The sequence below is a fragment of the Condylura cristata genome, unplaced genomic scaffold, assembly GCF_000260355.1.
Source record: "Condylura cristata isolate star-nosed mole 26May11 unplaced genomic scaffold, ConCri1.0 scaffold00033, whole genome shotgun sequence".
NCBI classification, from domain to species: Eukaryota; Metazoa; Chordata; class Mammalia; order Eulipotyphla; family Talpidae; genus Condylura; species Condylura cristata.
In genome coordinates this window covers 12,857,385-12,878,269 of record NW_004567134.1, presented here as the reverse complement: position 1 = coordinate 12,878,269, position 20,885 = coordinate 12,857,385, and the positions used below count along the sequence as shown (strand labels likewise).

Below are 20,885 nucleotides of genomic sequence, written 5' to 3'. Positions count from 1 at the left end.
CTTGCCTTCGGCGGGTGTTTCAGGATCTCCGTAATGCCTGGTGGGCAGCGAGACCACGGGCCTGGCAGTGGACGAAACGGGCAGAGTCCCGTTTTCTGGGGAAACGAGAAAACTGAGCAGGAGGCCGCGGGTAGCCACAGCTGATGCCGAGGAGGGGTAGAGTCCTCCCGACTCCTAAGAGGGTTCTGTGAGTAGAGGAAGACCTAATACTTCAGACGACTAACCGACCTTTTCCCAATGTTAATGTGATTTAAAGGTGGTGAGAGGCAGCGCTGAAGGATGTGTGGGCGAACATCCTGTCACCTACCACTCGATGTCCTCACCAGAGCTTGTGCCTATCACGACAAGCAGGGCCGGCAGCGTCTCCCTGAGTGGAAGGACCCGGACAAGTATTGCCCCTCCTACAACAAGAGCCCTCAGTCCACCAGCCCGGTGCTCCTGTCTCGTTTGCACTTCGAGAAGGTAAACACTTTACTTACACACTGGCTTCTGGCTCTTCACTCTGATGGCCGACTGTTCTGTTGGTTGGTTTGGTGTATGCTGAGCCTCTGAGCAGCCATAAAAATCAGCCTTTACAAAGCAATATGTCCTGGCCTCCCTGGTAGCACAGGGGTTGAGTCTCAGCATTACGGAGTTATATCGGCAGCCACTGCAGCACCAGTTCAGTCCCCAGCCAGGGAGTGACCCACATGGCCCAGCAGACCTCTCCTGTCTCGCTGCTGCTCCCTCAGCAGTGCACTTCAGTAGATCCGCCTGTCTGCTCCCCTCTGTCTCTGGTGAATCCTCCACCAGCCCCCCACTGCCCATATCTGGCCTATACCACAGTTCTTGTATGCATAAATAAATAAAAATATTTTTTAAAAAACAAAGAAAATGATATATTCTGAGCCCCCTCCTAATTGAAAAACTACTCTGAGCCTCACTGAAAGAAGTTTTACCTGTATCTTCCAACCTTAGAAGATTCAATATTCTTCAGGCTCAATCTCTCTCTATATATCTATATCTATATACATCTCTGTAGACATATATATATATATGTAAATATATACGGGAGACTAGCCTTAAATTCATATAAACCTTGTATATGAAGGCTTTTTTTTTTTTTTTGAGAAAGCATCTTTCCACTGATCATCAGGGTCATTTAACTGTTTAAAAAACAAAAAACAATTTCCATGCTCCTTGCTAGCTACCTGAGTTGGAAGCCAAGCCTAAAGTGGCGTTAGGACTAGCTGAAAAAGTTTCTATTCTTTTTGCTTGTGTTTTCAATCTTTTTATATTTGTCTTTTACTGAAGCTAAAAACATGTTTATTTCGTTTGGCTAACTGAAGTTTAATTTCATTCATTGTGTTTCTAGCATTTACACCTGTAGTGTTGGAGTTAACAATAGTTTATAATCATAGTTTGATTCTTTGTTTTAGCTCCTGAAAGTTTGGGGTGGGGGGAGCCACACAAGATACATGCAGTATAATGAAAATGTTTCATGTCAGAAATTAATGGATTCTCCACACCCTACATTAACTGCCCTTGATATGATTTTTAAAATCAAGATTGTCTGCGTCTTGGATTTTTATTCTGTTTGGCCCATAATTCTTAAATCACTATAGAAAAAATGCATCTCTCCTCCCTTTCTGTGGCTATGCAGGTATCTTTTCTTTCTCCTTTTCCTAATAAAACTTTCCACTTAACATATGAGAAATATAGAAATCACTTTATAAAGTTGATTGTACCTTATATACTCCTCAGAATTCTTGCAATAATTTGGTAATCAAAAGAATCTTTCCTGTGTGACAAAGGTTACATTATTTGAAATAAAAATACCAAATAACATTGATGTTTTTGGTTGAATGAAGTCATTTACATGAATTTTTTTCTTGTGTCATTTTTAGTAGATGCATACTTCCCTATTGAAACAAACAGAAAAGAAAAAAAATTAACCTTTTAATGAGCGAGAAATCAAAACAACATGGGGGCTTTGACTGGGAAGATGAAAATAAAATATGTTTCAAAGGAAAGCAAATCCTTTGGAAATAGAGGATTCGGTGTATGAGCAGTTTTAGCCTTGATTCTCTTAATACCATCTCTTCAGATATACGGAGTAAATGTTAGTTGGAAGAAAAACTTGTTTAACAGGTGTAAGATAGAAATGTAGAAAGATTGTGACTTATCCTAAATTACACTGGAACTGAGTTCCAGAACAGCCCCACCAGTGGGTACTTGTTGGCACCAGGAGTGGGAGACGGAGCCCTGCTTTTTTGTCAGACATGGGAATTTGCTGATGTGGTGTTTTGAGTCTGCATCTTCAGTGCATTTTGTTCAGATTACTAGGGTGGCCTAATTTTGATGAATATTCGAGGCTTTGTTTTTCTCAAACCTGTAAATTGCAAAGCAAAATGAGAACATTTCAGGAGCTCATTAATCCATACCATCAACGGCCAGCACGGGTCATAGATGGCAGCATTTGCATTTGAAACCACTGATTAGCAGATTACTTCCTTTTTCGATCATCTACTCCAGTGCTTCCAGCTGTTCTGGTCACAAGTCAGAGAGGGTAAAGATGACTAATACTGAGCAACATATGTTCAGTCTTTTGGCTTCTCAGTCACTTTCTGTTCATCATCCCCACTAGGGGGCAGTCACACACTTGGGTTTCATTCACAGTTGTCCAATGGACACACTCAGGAGAGAGACAGTGGTTGTAAATGACTTCATTCAACCCAAAACATCAATGGACAGTCTCGGCACCACTGGCCTTGTGGTGGGCTGATTCTGTTGTGGAAGCTCCTCGGCTTGTTTAGCAGCCTCTTGGCCTTTACCCAGCATGAGCTAACACCTCCCATCAAATGTGCCTTCCATGCAGCAGGCCCCCAAAGCATAAAGGAGAGAATATTATATAACGGCCAACTAAATCTTTCCCCCAGATATCTGCAATACAGTAATAGTCTAAGGTTATCAGCATGAAGTGATTTTTTTAAAAGGTTTATTTATTATGCATATAAGAACTGGGGTCTAGGCCAGAGGTGCAAAGGGCTGAGAGGAATTAACAGAGGTAGCGTGGGGAGTAAAACAGCTGTTGGACTGAAATACACTGCTGAGGGGAGCAGCGGGTGAGACAGGAGAGGTCTGCTGAGCCACGTGGGTCACCTCCCCGGCCAGGGATCAAACTCTTGCTGGTGGCTGCCAGTAGCTTTATAGGGCTGAGCCTTAACCCCTTCCTGTGCCACCAGGAAGTCCAACATGTACATTTTCTAGAACACAGCAACATCCGTGACGACTTTGTCCCTCTCACAGCAGCTGTGTTGCGACAGACTGTATGGCCTACAAAGTCTCAGCACTTAACACCTGGCCCTGAACAGAGAAGTTTGCCAACCTCTGCCCTAGAGGCACCTCCACTCTCACGCTCTGGCAGCTGACATTGGCTCCCTCCGGAGCTGTTGACCAGAGCACCTGCGTGTGCCTGTCCACGCACGAGGGCGCCCTCACGACATGGCAGCCTTAAAGTAGCTGCACTTCTTACCTGGCAACTTAAAGCCCTGCAAACAGGGCTTAGCAAACAAGGAAGCAGCCGAAACACCTTTTCTGAACTAGCCTTAGAAGTCACATGTTGTCATTTGTGCCCCATCCTGTCAGCTACAAGCAGGTGACAGCACATCCCGAATCACCAGGAGGAGCAAAGGCCCACAGGCCTCGGTGGGCAGAGGCAGAAGCCGGCGGCCATGTAAACTCCTGTGGTTCCTGTTACTATCTGACCCAACACCTGTTCTTCCCAAATCAGCTCCTATGACTCCTCTCTTGTCCAGTAATACTATCATTTCACACTTCTAGGCTTGAAAACTTGATCACCTGTTTCCTTTTTCCATTTACCACCATAATTTAATTTGGATGTATTTTATCCTCACTGCTACCATCAGTGGCACCCAAGTCTACTTTGCTCGCGTCTCTCCCAGCCTGTAATGTGCTAAGCCAGGTAGAGTGTATATGCAGTTCAGTATGGGTTTCAGCAGATTGTCAATTCTAAAGAGACCGGTTACCCAAAAGACGTTTGATGGCTGTTAAACTGCCCCACACCTGAGGTCATTGGAAGCCTCGGCATGGAAGGCACATCACAGCTCAGGTATGGTACAGTGGAAGGACACAGACAGGTAGAAAACTGGAAAATCCATGCACAGGCTTCTTGACGTGCTCTTCTGTGGGGGACACAGCAAACATGTTCCTTTTCTAGCAATGAAAACGTAGGAACACGTGTAGGCCCTGCATACAGGGACAGCCGTGGCACCCTGAACATGGCGTCCTCGGGCTTAACAACTCTTTCCCACTTCCTACGTGTTCTTGACAAGACCTCTGTACTCATCTAATTTCATATCTGATCTCCCCTCCCATCTCGTCTGAATCCCAGGCCCTCTTCCGGAATCCAATTCAAGAACCACTCCCCGCCCCTTCTAAGGCTGTATGTCTCCTCCCAGATCCTCCCCCCACCCTCCTTAACACTGGACGCACCACTCATGGCCCTTAACATGAGCATCTTGTATTTTTTTCTGCATAGCTTCACATTCTAGTACAGTCCTTTGAGGTCATGTACTCCGATGTCCCCTCTATCCATCACAGCAACTACCCCGCTTCATTATGGTTTGTCCTGTTTCTGTGGCAGGGCGCAGACTCGTCTGAGCGTGTCATCGCTCCCATGCGATGGGGCTTGATTCCATTTTGGTTCAAAGAGTGCGACCCTTCCAGTTGGAAGTTCAGCACCTCCAACTGTCGGAGTGACACCATCATGGAGAAACGGTCCTTCAAGGTAGGTGGCTGGTCTGGGGGAGAGCACACACTCTCCTTTTTCCTCACAGGGCTATTCCCATCTATTCAGTGCTGTTCTGTTAGGTGCCGAGCAACCTAGTGGTTTCAGATGAAGCAGCTTTTCATCTCTCGTCGTGGCTTGGCTGGGCTCACCTTCACTTTGCGCTTGCAGGTGCTCATGCAGTAACAGCCAGAGGACAGCTGGGCCAGATGCCTCTGCACCCGTGTGTCAAACTCCTGCTCGGGGATAGCCAGAGCAAGGCGCGGCCTTGTCACAAGCCTCCCGGGAGGTGTCACAGTGGTCAGGCTGCGCCCACAGTGTGTGGCTTAGCCTCGAGCTCATGATCAAGAGAGCAGAGCAAAAGCTCCGAGGCTTCTTTGCTGCTGCTTTCTCCCGAGAGGCCCCGAGTCAGTGTGGAAAGGCCTGCGGGGGTGTGGCCACCGGGAGCCTGCGGGGCCCCAGCTCTGGAGACTGTCCCAGAGCTGGTGGGTTAGCGAGCTGGTGTCTGCTGTACACTATTCAGCTCTGCACACTCGTGTGAGTGGGGGCTTCCTGAGGAGAGGGTGGTCAGATAAGTGAAATGCTGTGTGGTCGCACATTGGCGCGCCCGAGCTTTCACACACTGAAACCACATCTTGCCCACGTTTCCCTCAGGTGCCTCTGGGAAAGGGGAGACGCTGTGTGGTTTTAGCAGATGGGTTCTACGAGTGGCAGCGGCTTCAGCTCTCCAGCCAGAGGCAGCCATACTTCATCTACTTCCCCCAAACCAGGACAACAAAGGTATTGTCATCAGCACTCAGTGGGGGCCGGGAAAGACCCAGAGAAACTGGCCCAGACACGATCCGCTTTGTTCTTCCCTCATCTTTTGAACAATAGCGTTTTTTTTTAGTATATTCTAAATTGTACAACCACCACCACTGTCTAATTTTAGAACATCTGTTATCCCCCAAAACTCAGGCTCTGGAGGTCTCTGACGGGTGGACGGTGCCTCTCAGGGTGACCGCGTAACCTTGCTGTGCCTGTGTCTTCATCCCTCTTGGGCTTAGGCGCACGAGTACATTTGCCAGGTCTCACGGCAACTTTATGCTTAACTTCCCTCAGAGCTTTCGCTTTCAGACTCAAGTGTTTTCAGCGTCGCTGTCCCCCCACACAGCAGTCTCCCTTCAGGTCCCCTGGGCCCCACAACTCGCTCCCAGCTCCTGCCTGGGGCACCTTGTCTCACATTTTACTCTTTACAGACCATAACTCACAATAATTGTCACTGCCTTGCTTTAGATGGTCGCTTATATTTCAGAATGATAAAAATATATTTTACATTTACCTCATTTTATCCATTTCTGTGGCCCTTCACTTTGTACAGACCCAGGTTTCTACTTGCTTCAGTATTTCTTTTCGTGCTGGTAGTGCATTCTGGTTTTATATGTCTGAAAAAAAGTTATTTTTTGTCTTCAGAATTTTGAGATGTAAATTTTAAAGCACATAGTGTTGTTAGTATACTCAAAATGGGGGGGCGGCCATCACCCCCTAATGTCAGAAAAAAAAACCACACACACACACCCTCTACACACATCATATTCAAATGGCTGAAAACCAAGGAGACCTTCAAGGCTGGAGTATACATTGTGAGCAGTGAAAAAAAACTAGAAAACAAAAATTACATTTCTCTCAGACAAAACTCTCCTGGTTTGTCCCCCTCCCAGCGACTTTGAAACTCGGACAGAGCCCTGTGCCCCTTACTAGTCACCAGTCGCCAACCCCTGCCCTGACCCTGAGAGGGCGCCTTGTTGTGTATCGGATTCGGGTTGAAGGGTTTTGGTTTCTTTCCTGCCTTGAAAACCGTGTTCTGCTGTCTCTGTTTTTTCTTTGAGAATTGTGAAATTTTTGGTTTTCTCATTTTTTTGTTTTTTTCCCCTGCTTATGTGTTCTTCCATCACCTCTTAATTCCCAGCTTTTAAGGTCTTCTCTTTGGTTTTCAGCTATTTAACTATGATGTGTGTAGGGTGTGTGGGTGCGATTTTTTCTGAGCTTCGTGGCTCTCTGGTTTCAGTCTTTCATAATTTCATAGGTCAGCTGTACCTGTGAAAGTATTTCTTCTGCCCCATTTTCCCTTCTTTGTCCAGGGACAACAATTTAATGTCCCATAGTTCTCAGGTGTTCCTTTCTGGATATTTCGTTCTTTTTTGTTGTTTCAATTTGTGTAATTTTTATTCCCCTATCTTTAAGTTTATGGATTCTTTCTTACTTCATCAAAATTCCTTATCTGCTCATGCACGCTTGTCCATCTGTTCTACAAGAGCCTTCAACATACTAATTGCCCTTAGTTTAAATTCACTGATAGCTTCATCATCTGGAAAATGCAGAGCATGGGTTAGCCTGAAAGTGCAGGCTGGCTCTGAGCTGGTTCTGTTCATGTTTGTCTCTCTTGGCAGTTACTATTTGGGTTTTTTATTTTTTAATCTTGTTATTTTTGGCTGATTACCAGGCTTGGTATATAATACAGAGACTGAGATAAATAACATTTATATCTGGACATGGGTACTTATCTTTTTATTAGAACATTAATGTGTTTGAGTCAATCTTGTCAGGCATTGAACTGGACTTAGGTTTTGTCGTTTATGGTCACTTTGTGAAACAGACTTGAAATTTCTCTGGTGCCCCTGTCGAGGGTAAGGGCTGATTTTCCAGAGGGTGTTTCTCAGTAGTTCTGTTCCCTTCCACTCCTGTGCTTTCCTATGTCTTTCCAGAGGGTCTCTCCAGCTCTCGCCCCTTCCCCAGAAGCAGACTGTACTGCTTGTTACTTGGTGCTCGCTCATCTGAAGGGGTGGAGAGTTCTCCGTGGTCTTGGTCCAGTCTTGGTCTCAGGCACAACCCTGTCACTGGCTCTCAGGCTTGGACTTGTTCTCAGCAGTTCTCTCCCAGGGAAGCAAAGGTATTTTTTTCTTTGTTCCCTCCTCAGTTTCTGAGGATCCTGAGTACCTTAAGGGTGAGAGGATATATTATTACTCTTTCCCGGAGCCCTTAAGGCTTTGTCCCTTAAGAAACGTGATCAGGTGAAGGTTCCCGAGACAGAGTGGCTCCTCGCCTCTCGGCACCAGCAAGGGAGGCTTTCTGCCTCTTACCCTGGCCATCTTCTGTGCAGCTGGGGAGTTCTCTTGGGGAAGAATCTGCCAGCTTGTGCAACACTCCTGGTGTCTCCAGATCCCAGGGACTTTGAAACTCCAGGCTAGCCCACACTCTGCTGGTAGTAATTTGATCATTGTATCTGATTTTCTGACTTGCTGTCTGATTCCTGTACCTAGCAGTGAGCCAGGACTTGTGTTTCATCCTCCCTTAGAGGCCCCTTGTTTCCCATGAAGTTCTCATTGGTAGCCCCAGACCTCAGTGCGTTCACGTAACCTCACCCTTCATGCCACATAGCACCGTGAAAAACCACAGAATTTATGGGAAAGTGCGATTAAGGAGACAGCATTTAAAAACCTGTCACTGGGCCCTCCCTGGTGGCGCAGCGGGTTGCAGCGCAGCACTGAGAAGCTAAAGCCGCTTCCGCATGAGTTTGATCCCCGGCCCCCCGAGCTGACCGCGCAGACCTCTCCTCTCTCCCCGCTGCTCCCCTCAGCAGTGTACTTCGTGATCTGCCTGTTCTGCTCCCCACTCTGTCTCTGGTGAATCCTCTCATTGTCCCTGCACCTCTGGCCTGTACCCCAGTTCTGTATGCATAAATAAAATAAATCTTTAAAGAAAAAAAACCTGTCACTGGGGCGCTCCCTTGTGGTGCAGTGGGTTAAAGGGCAGCGCCATAGCGCCATGAAGCTCGTGGCAGCCACCTCAGCACCGGTTCGATACCCACCCCCGAGGAAGCTGTTCCACACAGCACAGACCTCTCCTGTCTCGCCCGCTGCTCCCCTCAGCAGTGTACTTCATTGATCTCCCTGTTCTGCTCCCGCTCTATCTCTGGTGAATCCTCTCACCCTCTGCACCTCTGGCCTGTACCCCAGTTCTATATGCATAAAGAAATAAATCTTTTAAAAAACAAAAGCTGTCACTTTACACACTAAAAATAATAGAAATTAAATGAGAAAAGTTATGATTTTATAGATTATCTAGGTTTTTTGTACTAGTAAGGTAGAGGTGACACTTTGCAACTTTCTGGTTTTTTTGGTTTTTTTTTTAAGATTTATTTATGCATACAGAAGTGGGTACAAGCCAGAAGTGCAGTGGGCAGTCATGGTGAGAGGATTCACCAGAGACAGAGTGGGGAGCAGAACAGGCAGACTGATGAAGTTCACTGCCTTGGGGAGCAGCGGGCGGGTCAGGAGAGGTCTGCCGCGCCATGTGGGTCACTCCCTGGCCCGGGATCCGACTCCTGCTGCAGTGGCTGCGGTGGCTTCATAGTGCTGTGCTTTAACTTGTTGCACCACCAAGGAGGGCCCCCAGCTTTCTATGTTCTAGGCCTTGGGCTGAATCTTAAATGGCAATTAGGAGTAACGTGGTGAAAGGGCAGAGAGGACATTGTTGATTCGGGAAGGTTGCTTTGGCAAGACTTAGGGACATGGAATTGCATGAGGACTTCATTTCCCAACAGCTGGGTCTGGTTCGTAGTAACGCCGTTAAGTGAAAGCTGGAATGACAAGTGAAGGCCCAGGAAAGGCGTTAGGTTGTATCCTGGAAGCAATCAGGAGCCGTGCAGCTATAGCGTCAGTCGGTATTGGCCGCCAAGCCTCTTTTCTGTGGTGAGAGGATGAGAGGTGGCCGTAGGCCTGGCTGAATGACAAAGTAATGGCCCTGCTCTCCGCTGTGGTAGTACCCACTGTGTGCAGAGGGCAGCTACCGAGTGTCTCTTATCTGCTCACATTGTTTTGCTTCCAGTCAGACAACACGGAGACCGCAGGCAGTTCTGAGGTCTGGGAGGAGAAAGTCTGGGACAACTGGAGGCTGCTGACAATGGCCGGGATCTTCGACTGCTGGGAGCCCCCAGAGGGAGGGGACTGCCTGTATTCCTACACCATCATCACGGTGGATTCCTGCAAAGGCTTGAACAGCATCCACCCCAGGCAAGTCGTGCTCCTTACCCTGGTCCAGAAGAACCCAGAGCAGGTAGCTAGATGAGAGCGAGAGTTTTGGGAATGTGGCGCTTCCAGATGCGCAGCTAGGAGGCAGGCCCTCCACAAATCCGAGTCAGAGTCAGCTCGGCTGCTGCACGGCGTGCATTCCTAGAAATCCCCACAGAGCTTCGGGCAAAGTGGGGTCAAGGGGACAGTACTTAAAAGCTGTCAGTGACACACAATAAGGAAGACTGAATAAAAAACGACCATGGTTTTAAACACTAAATGATTAAAGCATAGATCCTGCAATAAATGTGGCACTTCACCTTAACAAGGCCAAAGTTTGCTTGTGGAAGTGATGTCAGAAGACTGGCAGCTCAGGAGTTACTGGGAGGCGGTGGACGGAAAGTTATAGAAATGTATCATCTTTTGAGGTCTTGAATCCTGAGATGTTTTTCTGCATTTAGAATATAGTTTGTTCGAGGCGTGCATTTATCACAGATGCACGTTTCATCAAGGCTGGGACATTTTAGCCCCGTTCATAGCCTCCTTCAGGTCCTTTGTGTCACTGCTGGAAATTCCTTAGCAGCATTTTCATCGGTATTCGTCATGTCTTCTCTGATGGCCAGAAGCCTTGGAAATTGCAACCATATTTGACGCCACCAAACGGGCCAGTGCAAGGAGCTACTGCTGTAGCGATTCAGAACTTCACGTACAGAGGCTGCTTGCCAGGAAGTTTCCCATTCCCATTCCCCCACTTAGCCTTCAATCCGTCTGCTAACGAAGCTGTTGTTACTGCCATTCCTAGGACTGACAGGCGTGGCCATCACACTTCAGGCTGTCCCCACTCACGCTCCTTACCTTAGTGTTGCCACTGACATGGGCTCCTACCGTGTGTTCTTTTTATTACTTTCAAAGTTCTTTTTGCTTCAGACTTCTGAATACTTAAAAGTTTCCATTTGCATGTACTGCTTGGCATAGGAAACAGATTACATTGAGATGTTTGAGTGTTTTTTATTAACATTTAAGAAATTTCACAATGCAAAATAATAGCGAGTCTCAACTTCGTAGATAATATGCTGTGAGCAGAGGGAGCGCTGACGGGTGAGGTGCGCCGTGTGCACCTGCAAATTCCGCAGGGTTCAGCTGGGTGCAGTTCTCTGTGTTCACCTCATGGCACAGCCAAAACCACCCCAGTCGCTGTCTTGAATGTTGCGCCATGTCGAGTTGTGCAGGGAGCACAGGGCACTGTGTGCCTGGAGCTGCAGAGGGACGCAGCCTCCTGTCCAGCTTCCTGGCGACTTGTACCGTCTGCTGATTCGAGTCTGTCTCCCCCTCGCCTCCCCTCCCCACCGTCTCGACCGACCAGGATGCCAGCCATATTAGACGGTGAGGAGGCAGTGTCCAGATGGCTCGACTTTGGTGCAGTCTCAACCCAGGAAGCGCTGAAGTTGATCCACCCCACAGAGAACATCACCTTCCACCCAGTCTCCTCCACAGTGAACAACTGTCGAAACAACACACCAGAGTGTCTGACTCCTATCGACTTACTGGACAAAAAGGTAGGGTCGGGACCGGACCCTGCGTTTTGAGTGTCCTGTCTTTTGTCAGCACGACCTTTTCTTTCTTTTTTAAAAAAAAAAAAATATTTATTTATTTCTGTATACAGAACTGGGGTACAGGCCAGAGGTGCAGGGGCAGTGAGAGGCTTCACCAGAGACAGAGTGGGGAGCAGAACAGGCAGATCGATGAAGTACACTGCTGAGGGGAGCAGCGGGCGGGCCAGGAGAGGTCTGCCGCTCCCTGGGGCTCACCTCCAAGCTGGGGATTGAACTCACATTGAAGTGGCCACAGCTCGGCTTAGCTTCGCAGTACAGCGCTCCAACCTGCTGCACCACGAGGGAGGGCCCAGGACGGTCTTTTCTTTAGGACGTGGCCGATTGCCCTCGGCCTGTAAGTTAAGCTCCCAGATACGCATCCCTGTGCGTGCCGTGGGGGAGGGCGGTGCTTGTCCGAAGTTGACTGGAGCCCTTCCAGAACCTCAGTGCTGGTCCCTCTCTAGGCCTGCGAGGCAGGGAGGCAGGGCGAGGCATGCAGGGCTGGCTTGGGCTTCTGTGCTATCCGGAATCTGCTAGCAAGCCAAAGCAGAGGATGAATGTGAGAAAGACGGAAGAGCCCTTGACCATATTTGTATCCCCAAAGCCGACCGTGTGGGCTTGTGGTCCCTTTTCCACACCTGCAAGTTAAAGGAGTTCTTACTCTCCTTGAAAAGGTTTGGGGATTTTCTTGATATGCACTTTAATTTATAAATGGCAGGAATCCAGAAGATGTAATTTGAAAAACCGGTGAACAGGCAAAAAGCCTGTGTTGGGGAGGAGGTTCCAGAGCAGAAACTGGCCCCTATCAGTGTTTGGGGTGAAGGTTTAGGAGCAGCCTGAAGTGGGACATGACTCTGAGAGCCCCACAAATGGGCATCTCAGGATACCTGGCATACGTGAGTGGTGGTAATGGCAAGAACACCTTCCCGCCCCCCCATTTTCCTTAAAGTTTTCCACCCCAACAATCATCTGCTCTTTTCCTGCTGTCTTGATTCACTGCAAACTCCCTTAACTCTGACATATTTTCATTAGCTGCGTCTAAAAACATAGTCATCTGCATTCATTTGGCACTAGACACTGCCCCGTTTGGGGGCTTCCCTGGTGGAGCAGGGCTGAGAGTCTCAACACTGTCAAGCTCTCACCAGCCACTGCAGCACAAGTTCGATCCCGGCCAGGGAGCGGACCCACCTGGCGCAGCAGACCTCGCCTGTCCACCTGCTGCTCCCCTCAGCAGTGTATCTCAGTAGATCTGCCTGAACTGCTCCCTACTCTGCCTCTGCCGAATCCCTTGACCTTCTGCATGTCTGACCTACACCCTAGTTCTTGTGTGCATAAATAAATATTTTTTTTAAAAAAGGAACACACATTTTGGGGGGAGGGGTGGCATTCTGTGAATCCAGACCTCCAGTTCAAGCTCAGGCGTGAGGGAAGCACAGGGAGCAGTGCCAGTCAGGGAGAGGGTGGTGGCGGGCTGCCCAGGGGGGAGGCAGTCCCTTCAGCCCTGGGCTGGCCCCTCATCGCCGTCTTGAAGCCAGACCTCTGCAGCCTCACTCCCAATGCCCTGCTGGCCCTGAACGACACTGCAGGTGCTTCATTTCAGCATGTATAGGGGCCCCGCCGCTCCCGACTGTCCCACGCGCCTCGTGCAGCCCGGGGCTCTCCGAGTTACCCCAGCCTGCAGGGCACACCAGTTCTCTCCCCTCTTGGACTGTGGGCTCACCGGCCCTCGGTAACCTCGTACCTTCTCTCTACCCTGTTTCCTTCCGTTGACCTTTCCCTGTAACCTTAAGCTGGGTGGTTTGTGCTCTCTCTTTCCCCCCAGGAAACCAAGGCAAGTGGGAGCAGCCAGAAAATGTTGCAGTGGCTGGCCACAAAGTCACCCAAAAAGGAAGACCCCAAGACACCCGAAAAGGCAGAGTCAGGTGTGCCCCAGTGGTCCAGCCAGTGCCTGCAGAGGAGCCCCCTGGCCCCCAAGAGAGGCAGCGCGGGGCTCCTGGCGCGCTGGCTGAAGCAGGAGGAGCCGGAGGCCAAGCGGCCGCACTGCCAGTGAAGCTGGACTTTCAGGATCGAGGCCGCCGTTCACTGCCCGAGTACAGCTGAGACAGGCTCTTGCTTAGTATGTGTCTGGATTTGCTTTGGGCGGAAATGGAGCAGGGCCGCTGGCCGCTGCGGGTCTGGCTCACACCTGGCTCGGCGCCGCTAGCAGGGGGCTGAGCCGCCTTCAGCTGTTTCAGTCTTCTAAAATTAAGTTCTCTGTATTTTTCTGGATATATTTAATAAACCGTCTACCTTGCAGAAAGCGCTGCTGGTAGGGTGATGCTGGGTCCTAGTTTCTCCTAGCATCAGCCCTCCGAGGGGACTTGTCACACAGGCCACTGGGGCCTGCTGTGGACGGAGCCATGTTTGGTACAGTAGAAAGGTTTGGTGGGGGGACACTTTATCAATCTCTTTTCACTCTTAATTCCTGGAAGTCTGAATCCTTTCATTTAGAAGCAGCCTGGGCACAGAAGCCAAGGCCTTGCCCTCAGCGAGGACCAGGTGAGAAGCCTGTTACGGCCCGCGGGCCCTCCCTGGACTGCCAGACTCAGGGCAGTCTGGGAACGGGGGACGGGGCTCCGGGCTGCCCAGACCCGCTTTGTACAGAGTCAGAAACAGACCCAGCAAGGAAGGGACTTAGCCAGGGGCCTCAATATATATCAACTGTGGATGAATCCTGGGGGCGCCTCGCCTGTAGGGGTTTCTCAGCTTGGCAGGTTTGAACAGGCTCCTGGTTGGTGGGGTAAACAGATAGTCGGCTGACTCCTAAGTCCCACCTGGCCTGCACACCCCTCTCCCGCTTCTCAGAGTAAGCAGCAGGTGATGGGAATGGTAGAAGCTCATTCCCTGAGGAAAGGAGCTTTGACTCAGGCTGTGTGCATGTCCTCAGAACATACAAAACTTGGAGCAAGTCCTCTGTCCTCTCTGGGACTGGGTTTGCCCAGTCCTGAATCCAGACCGTGGACACGCACAGCTGAATTCCCAGGAGCCAGAGGACCAGATTCTGGCTGGTAGAGACCCAGGGCTGGCCCTGGTCTGGTGTCCCTCTTGTGGAGGGGGATGGGGATACCCCTTCTCCTTATGTTCCTGGACCCCTGAGAGAATAGGCTGCAGGCAACACCCCCAGTGGGCAGCAGAAGGTAGAAGACAGTTTCGAGGACTTGGGGGCGTCAGTGAACGGGTTCATTCCGTCAAGCGGGACAACACAAGGCTTTCAAGGGCAGCCGGGCTGGCCAGGACCCACTCACATACTTAGAGCCACCAACGGGCAGCCAGAGCCAGGGGCTGTGAGAGAAGAGGAGGTGGGGCCCCGGGAGGACATGTCTGCTGGGTCGCCGGCGGCGTTCTGGGATCTCAGCGATGGTCCCTGGGAGAGGTGGCCGCCCCGCTGCAGTCAGTCAGGGACTTTCTCCACGTGGCTTCTTGCTTCAGTCCCCTCAGGAGTTTCTTGCCTTCTGAAGCATCTGAAAGCGCCTCGTACAAGGTCAGTTGTGCGATCTCAAAGGCAGCTGCAGGCCACACTGTCTGCGTTTGACCCAAACGGTGTTTATTTTCAACTGTAGTGAAATACACGTCAGAACAACCCACTTCTCCTTTATGAGGTGCACGGCTCAGCAAGGCTGTGCAGCTTCCGTGTGCATCCAGCTCCAGAGCGTTTTCATCTTGCAAAACTGAAACTCTGCTCCCCTCGTGGGGGCTCTGTTCCCCACAAGCCCCTGGCAACCACTGTTTGACTGTGGCCTGTGAGTTGACTATTCTAGATATCTCATATAAATGGAGTCAGATCGTCCTTATCTTTTTGTGGCCAGCTCACTTCACCTGGCACAATGTTTTCAAGGTTCAGCCACCCTGTAGTGAGCTGGATTTCTTCTGTCCTGAGGCAGAATGATAACCCGCTGCGGACCCACCTCATGCTTTGCTTCTCCATTCATGTGGTGAGGGACACGCTTGACTCCACCTGGCTGTCGTGAACAGTGCTGCTATGAACATGAGTGTACAGGTAGCTCTTCCTGTCCTGAACTTGCGCTCTCTGGGGCTGAACCGCGTCAGAGGGGAGCTGGGTTTTCTTCCTTGAGGAACCTCGCACCGAGCTCCCCACCCGCGGTGCACAGGGCTTGCGTCTCTCAGTCCTCGCCAACACTTACTGTTGTTTGGTTTTTATGGGAACTCTGAGTAGCTGGGTGGCGGAAGACCTCTTTTTTAAAGCCCGCCTTTTGAGTGAGATGTTGCATAAAATATTTAGTGTCCGCATAGACAGTCCTCAGGAGTTGCCGCCGACCACGCAGCCCCATGTGGGAGCACGGCCAGGCTGAGGCAGGCTCCAAGGGCTCCCTGCATGGCCCCACTCCCCCTCGGGAGGGGCCCCAGAAACATCTTTCGGAAATGCTTCTGACAGGGCCCGAACAAGCAGGAGCCCTGGCCGTGCTAAGCCCATGGTCGGCAGCCTGGAGCGGCCATCACCCTCTTCCGGCTGTGTGAAGACTGCCCCATGGGTCAGCCCAGCCTGACCTGGCTCCTGGGCGGTCATACTCGGGGCATGAGCCCTCCTTCCCCTCCTCCCGGGGTGTAGCGGAGACCCGGGTGTCTCTGACGTCACCTCGGCCAGGCTGGTCTACATTTCCCGCATTCCCTTGCTTGTGCATTTCTGATGTGGCAGATTCTGGCCACATTAGGAAAGAAGTGGCCATTTTGGTTGCTGATTTCTGCTCTACCCCTGGGTGAAGCAGTTCTTGGGCCCACAGTAACTCCACAGCCTCTGCATCTGGTTTTCTGTTCCTGGGTCCGATGTCTGATGAAAGATCTCAGTGACGGCAGGATGTCCTCATCATCGAGGTCAGAAGCAACAAGAACAGACTCAAGTGTCACTGTGGTCCGGCTTGCGCTGACGGGGTTCCAGCCTTCCCCTGGCTCCCTGGGAACCTCCAGCTCTGGCCCCATTCCCAGAGTCAGCCTTCCAGAACGGGCTTCGCCAGCCCCACCGTGTGCAGGCCAGTTCCCCACCACCACCCAGTACACAGGGGGACAGCACTGCCCGCCCTCCTGGCTCTGCTTCTCCCTCAACTGACATGGACAGGTGGGCCGGCTCGTGCCCACCGAGTCCGTCTCCTTGTTTTCGCTGTCCCCTGCCTCTGGAGCTTTTTCTGCACCCCGTGGCCTGTGGCAGTGCTGCTCCAGTCCGGCTGCCCCTCCCGGAAGCTGCGGGCGGTTCTGCGTGCCTCCCGCACACGGACGAGGACGGGCCAGTCTGACAGCAGCAGCCCTGCCTCTGCTCAGCCTGTGTAGCCTCAGCAAAGGAGTGTGCGCTGGCCCTTGGTCACTGTTTGAAAGCCCAGGCTTCCTTGCCAGGCACACAAGGATGGGAAGTTTTAAACAGACAAGGGGCTTGCCGAAGTTGCCTTGGCCCCTGAGACCTTGGACAGATAAGGGGAACCAAAATGACCGGGCCCCACAGCCCATCTGCGGCCCTTAAAGGCTTATGTGGGGCCTCCCTGGTTAAAAGCACAGCACCAAGAAGCTAAAGCCGCTTCCGCATGAGTTCGATCCCAGCCCCAGAAGTGACCCCCATGCCGCGGCAGACCTCTCCTGACCTGACCCGCCCGCTGCTCCCCTCAGCAGTGTGCTTCATCTGTCTGTTCTGCTCCCCACTGTCTGGTGAATCCTTTCACCGCCCCTGCATCTCTGGCCTGTACCCCAGTTCTGTATGCAGAAATAATCTTTAAAAAAAAAAACAGCTCATGTAAAAGCTAAAGGAATGCAGGGACTGATCTCAGCCTGCCCTCTGGAGGGTAACAGCACGGACCTGCGTCCTGAATCTTCTCTCAGCCTGCCCTCTGGAGGGTAACAGCACAGACCTGCGTCCTGAATCTTCTCTCAGCCTGCCCTCTGGAGGGTAACAGCACAGACCTGCGTCCTGAATCTTCTCTCAGCCTACCCTCTGGAGGGTAACAGCATGGACCTGCATCCTGAATCTTCGAGAGCCCGCACGTTCAGAGTATAAAAAGTCCTTCACACTTCCTCCCAGCGCAGACCCTGAATTCTTTCACTCCCGCATCCCTTCACGGCCATTTTAAATTTTACTTTATGGTGCTTTGACACACGAGATCTGTTCTCCTGATATTTTGGCAAGTATCTGTCCCCCTCTGGCAGGTGCCAGTGGCTCCCATCTCAGCTGCTGTGGAAAGAACTAGGTCCTCTCTGCTACCCCCTTGGAGCTGCCAGGACAGCCTGTGGCCTCGGGCGCGCCCCCAAGGTCAGGCAGCTGGGAGCAAGAGCAGCCCCTGGTCCAGTGCTCAGACCTCCCCAAGGATAAGCGCTGCCAGTGGCTAAGGAACAGGTTCGGTTGGGGGCAGGGGGAGAGGGCGAGGGGCCCTCTCCAGTGTCTGCAGGACTGTCCCGGAGCCAGGGAGAAGAGGGAGCTAGAGAGCTAGGAGGGGGCTCACCAGGAGGCAGGTCCCGTGCCCCGGGCTGGTGAGGGACCCTGCCTAGTTAGCAGGTACATGAGGGAAACGTTTCTTGGCTCTACTGTAGTTGAGGAAGCTGAGGCTTGGGGAGGAGAGTCTTGCCCCAGACCAAAAGGCCATGGTGGAATCAGGCCCAGACGCAGCCTCTGTGGGCCTGGCCCACCTGGAGCCCCTCCTGATCAGTGGGTGCAGAGAACCCAAGCCTGGACCAAGCCTAGAAGCTTTCCCCCTGGGCATTGCAATTCCCCTGGAATTGTGGATCCCCAAAGCCCCAGCTACAAGACACAGGAAGGAAATGGTGGGTCCAGGACAGATGGGCTTCTGTTTCGGCCACATGTTGGCCGAAAGGCCTCTTGCCCGTCTCAGCACCAGCAGCAGCCAGATGAGGAGCGGGAGCTGTCACGAGGCTGAGGAGGCCCAAGCAGCCTTCAGTGTTAAGCCATCCATTCTTCAACTCAGGGACTGCATCAGGGGCTTGGGACCCACGCCCACAGGAGCAGCTCAGCTGAGGGGTCTGAGTAAGAGAGAAGGGCCTGCGGGTAGTGGGATTCTGAAGAATGATTTCCAAGGAAGAGCCATAGGAAGGGGTGGCAGGGCCAGGATGTGAGCATGGGAGGGCAGAGCATGTCAGAGAAGCCAGAGACCAGGTTGCAAGTGACAGAAAACCCCACTGAACTGGTCAACTAAGCCATCAGTTCACAGGACAGTGGTAGAGCTGGCTTCTCGTGCAGCCAGATACAGAACTCCATCGTTGTCCTCAGACATCCGGCCCCGTGTCTTGGTTCTTGGTTCCAGCCTCCCGTCCTGGCTTCCTGTTCAGCGAGGCCCTCCTCGTTGGATGACAAAGATGGCCCCCGTGTCCCCGCACTTTAGTGATGCCAGGGAGAGAGAGAGCCTTTTCTCAGTAGTTTCAAGGAAACCACTGAAGGTCAACAACCCATTTCTTTGTGGCCAGGTGGACAACCTATCCCACCCCAGGGACTGGAGGGGCTAGCCCCCTGACCACAGGGCATGAGTGGGGTGTGGGGGGGCAAGTGCTCTCTATTAACACAACAGCGAAGGGCTGCACCTCTGGGAGCTGGCCCGCCGGGGACACCGCGCCCGAGGAGGTGAGCCATAGCGCAAAGACAGGATCCAAGTCTTCAAGGAATGGACAGGGGTGACAGAGGTGGTGGCTGGAGCAGCGGCGGCAGCGGGATCAACACAGCAGGCTGCTGGGAAAGCCAGGTCATGTGAGCAGCAAAGGGCACATTTGGGTGGAATATGGATGATCTGAAGGGTACTTCGAGGTCCTCAAACTCAAGGGATGTCCTTCAAAAACAGTATGGTGGGACCTTGTTTAGGGGGGGCCCTGGTCTGAGAGTGGGGCAGGCAGGAGCCGTGTCCATGCGCCCATCGCCAGAGAGTGCCCACGCCCTGCCCTCTCAACTGCAGAGCCTCCTGGGAGCATGTTAGAAAGCCAAGCCCCAGCTCCCCGGCCTCAGCTTCCCACTTAGGCTACTGGGCTGAAGCCAGGTGCATCTGGGCTTAGCTTTCTTGCTTAGGGAAGGAGGGTGAAATATAGGGGTCACATTTAGGGAGTTGGGAACACACACCCACCTCCAGCCCTGGACAGGCCAGGGCCTCTGGTAAGTGCTAACTGCTGGTGACTGCGGGCTGGCCCTGCTGGTAGTGGGGCAGTGCTGGGCTACATTAGCGCAGTGGGCACACTGCCCCCAACCAAACCTGCACAGTAGATGAAGCTCCTGACCAGCAAGTGCCAGGACATGGGCTGACAGGGTAAGGGGTGCTATCCACCCTGGCCACCTGCCTGCCACCTAAGCCTGGGTCCCCAGGCCCCAGCAGCCACAGCAGAGCCTCGCACTGAATCTCCTTTGCCCTAAGGTTGGTGCCATCACTCAGGACAGACCCCATCTTGCCCTCCAGGGCTTTCTGAATTCCATCCTAGAGGGCACTCACGAGCAGAGGGATGGAGCTGTCTGCCCTGCAGGCAGGCAAATTTGGGCAGGGGGACGCCTTGCCCATTGCACTCAGTGTAAGGCTGCAGGCTAAACACTCTGGCATCTGGCCCCGAGTTCCCTTAGGCAGGAGCGGCGGCCAGGGAGCCTCCAGCAGGGTGCCAAGTGACTGGAGGGACCACTTAGCCCATGTGGAAAGGGTCTGCAAGGTGGTAGGTGGTCGGGACAACCGCCCCGTAATCTCACCCGCGTTGGGGGGTAGTGGGGGGTAGTGGTTGCCACGCTTGGGTCAGCGAAGCCTGCCCAGCAGGGGCTCTTCTCCAGGAGCACTGCCCACCCACCTCTGCCCCATGGTTTCATCCCCGGGACCAAGAGATGGCTTTTCTCACCTAGCCCCAGACCCCACATACCCAGGGTTCTAGAACTTGCCTTGTCTTCCCACTGCCCAGGGCGCCGCTGTGCAGACTTGTCCTTCCATAGGAACATCTGAGGGAATCTGCCCAAGCAAAGATCTATTTAATAAACTGGACACCGAGTGCAGACCGCGGGGCGTCGGTTGTGCCCGGGTCGCCCTCCAGCCCCATCTGCGCCCCACGCTGGCCAACAAAGTCGCGCGCCGCACCTGGGGTCTCCACTATTCTTGTCACATCATTCTCCCCGGATGCAGAGTGCTGAACCGCTACAAAGGTCTTGTGTGACCCAAGGCTGCGGGAGCCCCGGCAGGTCAAAACGAAGAGCCGCCCCCCACGCCCTGCTCGCGGCCCGGCCCACCCCGCCCTCGAGCTCCCACCCCGGCCGACAACTCCAGGTTCCGGGCCTACCTCGCCAACATCCGGGGTGCCCGGGACCCCGGGGGCCCTCCCGCCTCCCACCTCAGCCGCGCGCCGACCGCGCCCGTCCCGGTGCCACGGGGAAGAAAACGAGAGCGGTCCAAAGGTTTAAACAATTTATTGTGCCCAAAAAAGAGGCCGACGTTGGGAGGGGGAGCGCCGCGCCGCCCG

General features: G+C 52.3%; 1 protein-coding gene across 1 annotated transcript; it reads left to right on the top strand.

The window, feature by feature from the left end:
* Positions 1-261: 261 nt before the first annotated feature.
* Positions 262-13,719, top strand: HMCES (5-hydroxymethylcytosine (hmC) binding, ES cell-specific). The gene is made up of 6 exons (XM_004692206.2): positions 262-462; positions 4,646-4,789; positions 5,444-5,569; positions 9,656-9,840; positions 11,201-11,393; positions 13,252-13,719. The coding sequence occupies exons 1-6, from the start codon at positions 280-282 to the stop codon at positions 13,477-13,479; spliced, it is 1,059 nt and encodes a 352-aa protein (XP_004692263.1). The 5' UTR covers positions 262-279; the 3' UTR covers positions 13,480-13,719.
* Positions 13,720-20,885: the final 7,166 nt, after the last annotated feature.

Coding starts and splice junctions, on each gene's coding strand:
- HMCES (XM_004692206.2), top strand. CDS start 280: ATGTGTGGGCGAACATCCTGTCACCTACCACTCGATGTCCTCACCAGA. Junction 5,570..9,655: donor CCCAAACCAGGACAACAAAG/GTATTGTCATCA, acceptor TTTTGCTTCCAG/TCAGACAACACGGAGACCGC. Junction 9,841..11,200: donor TTGAACAGCATCCACCCCAG/GCAAGTCGTGCT, acceptor TCGACCGACCAG/GATGCCAGCCATATTAGACG.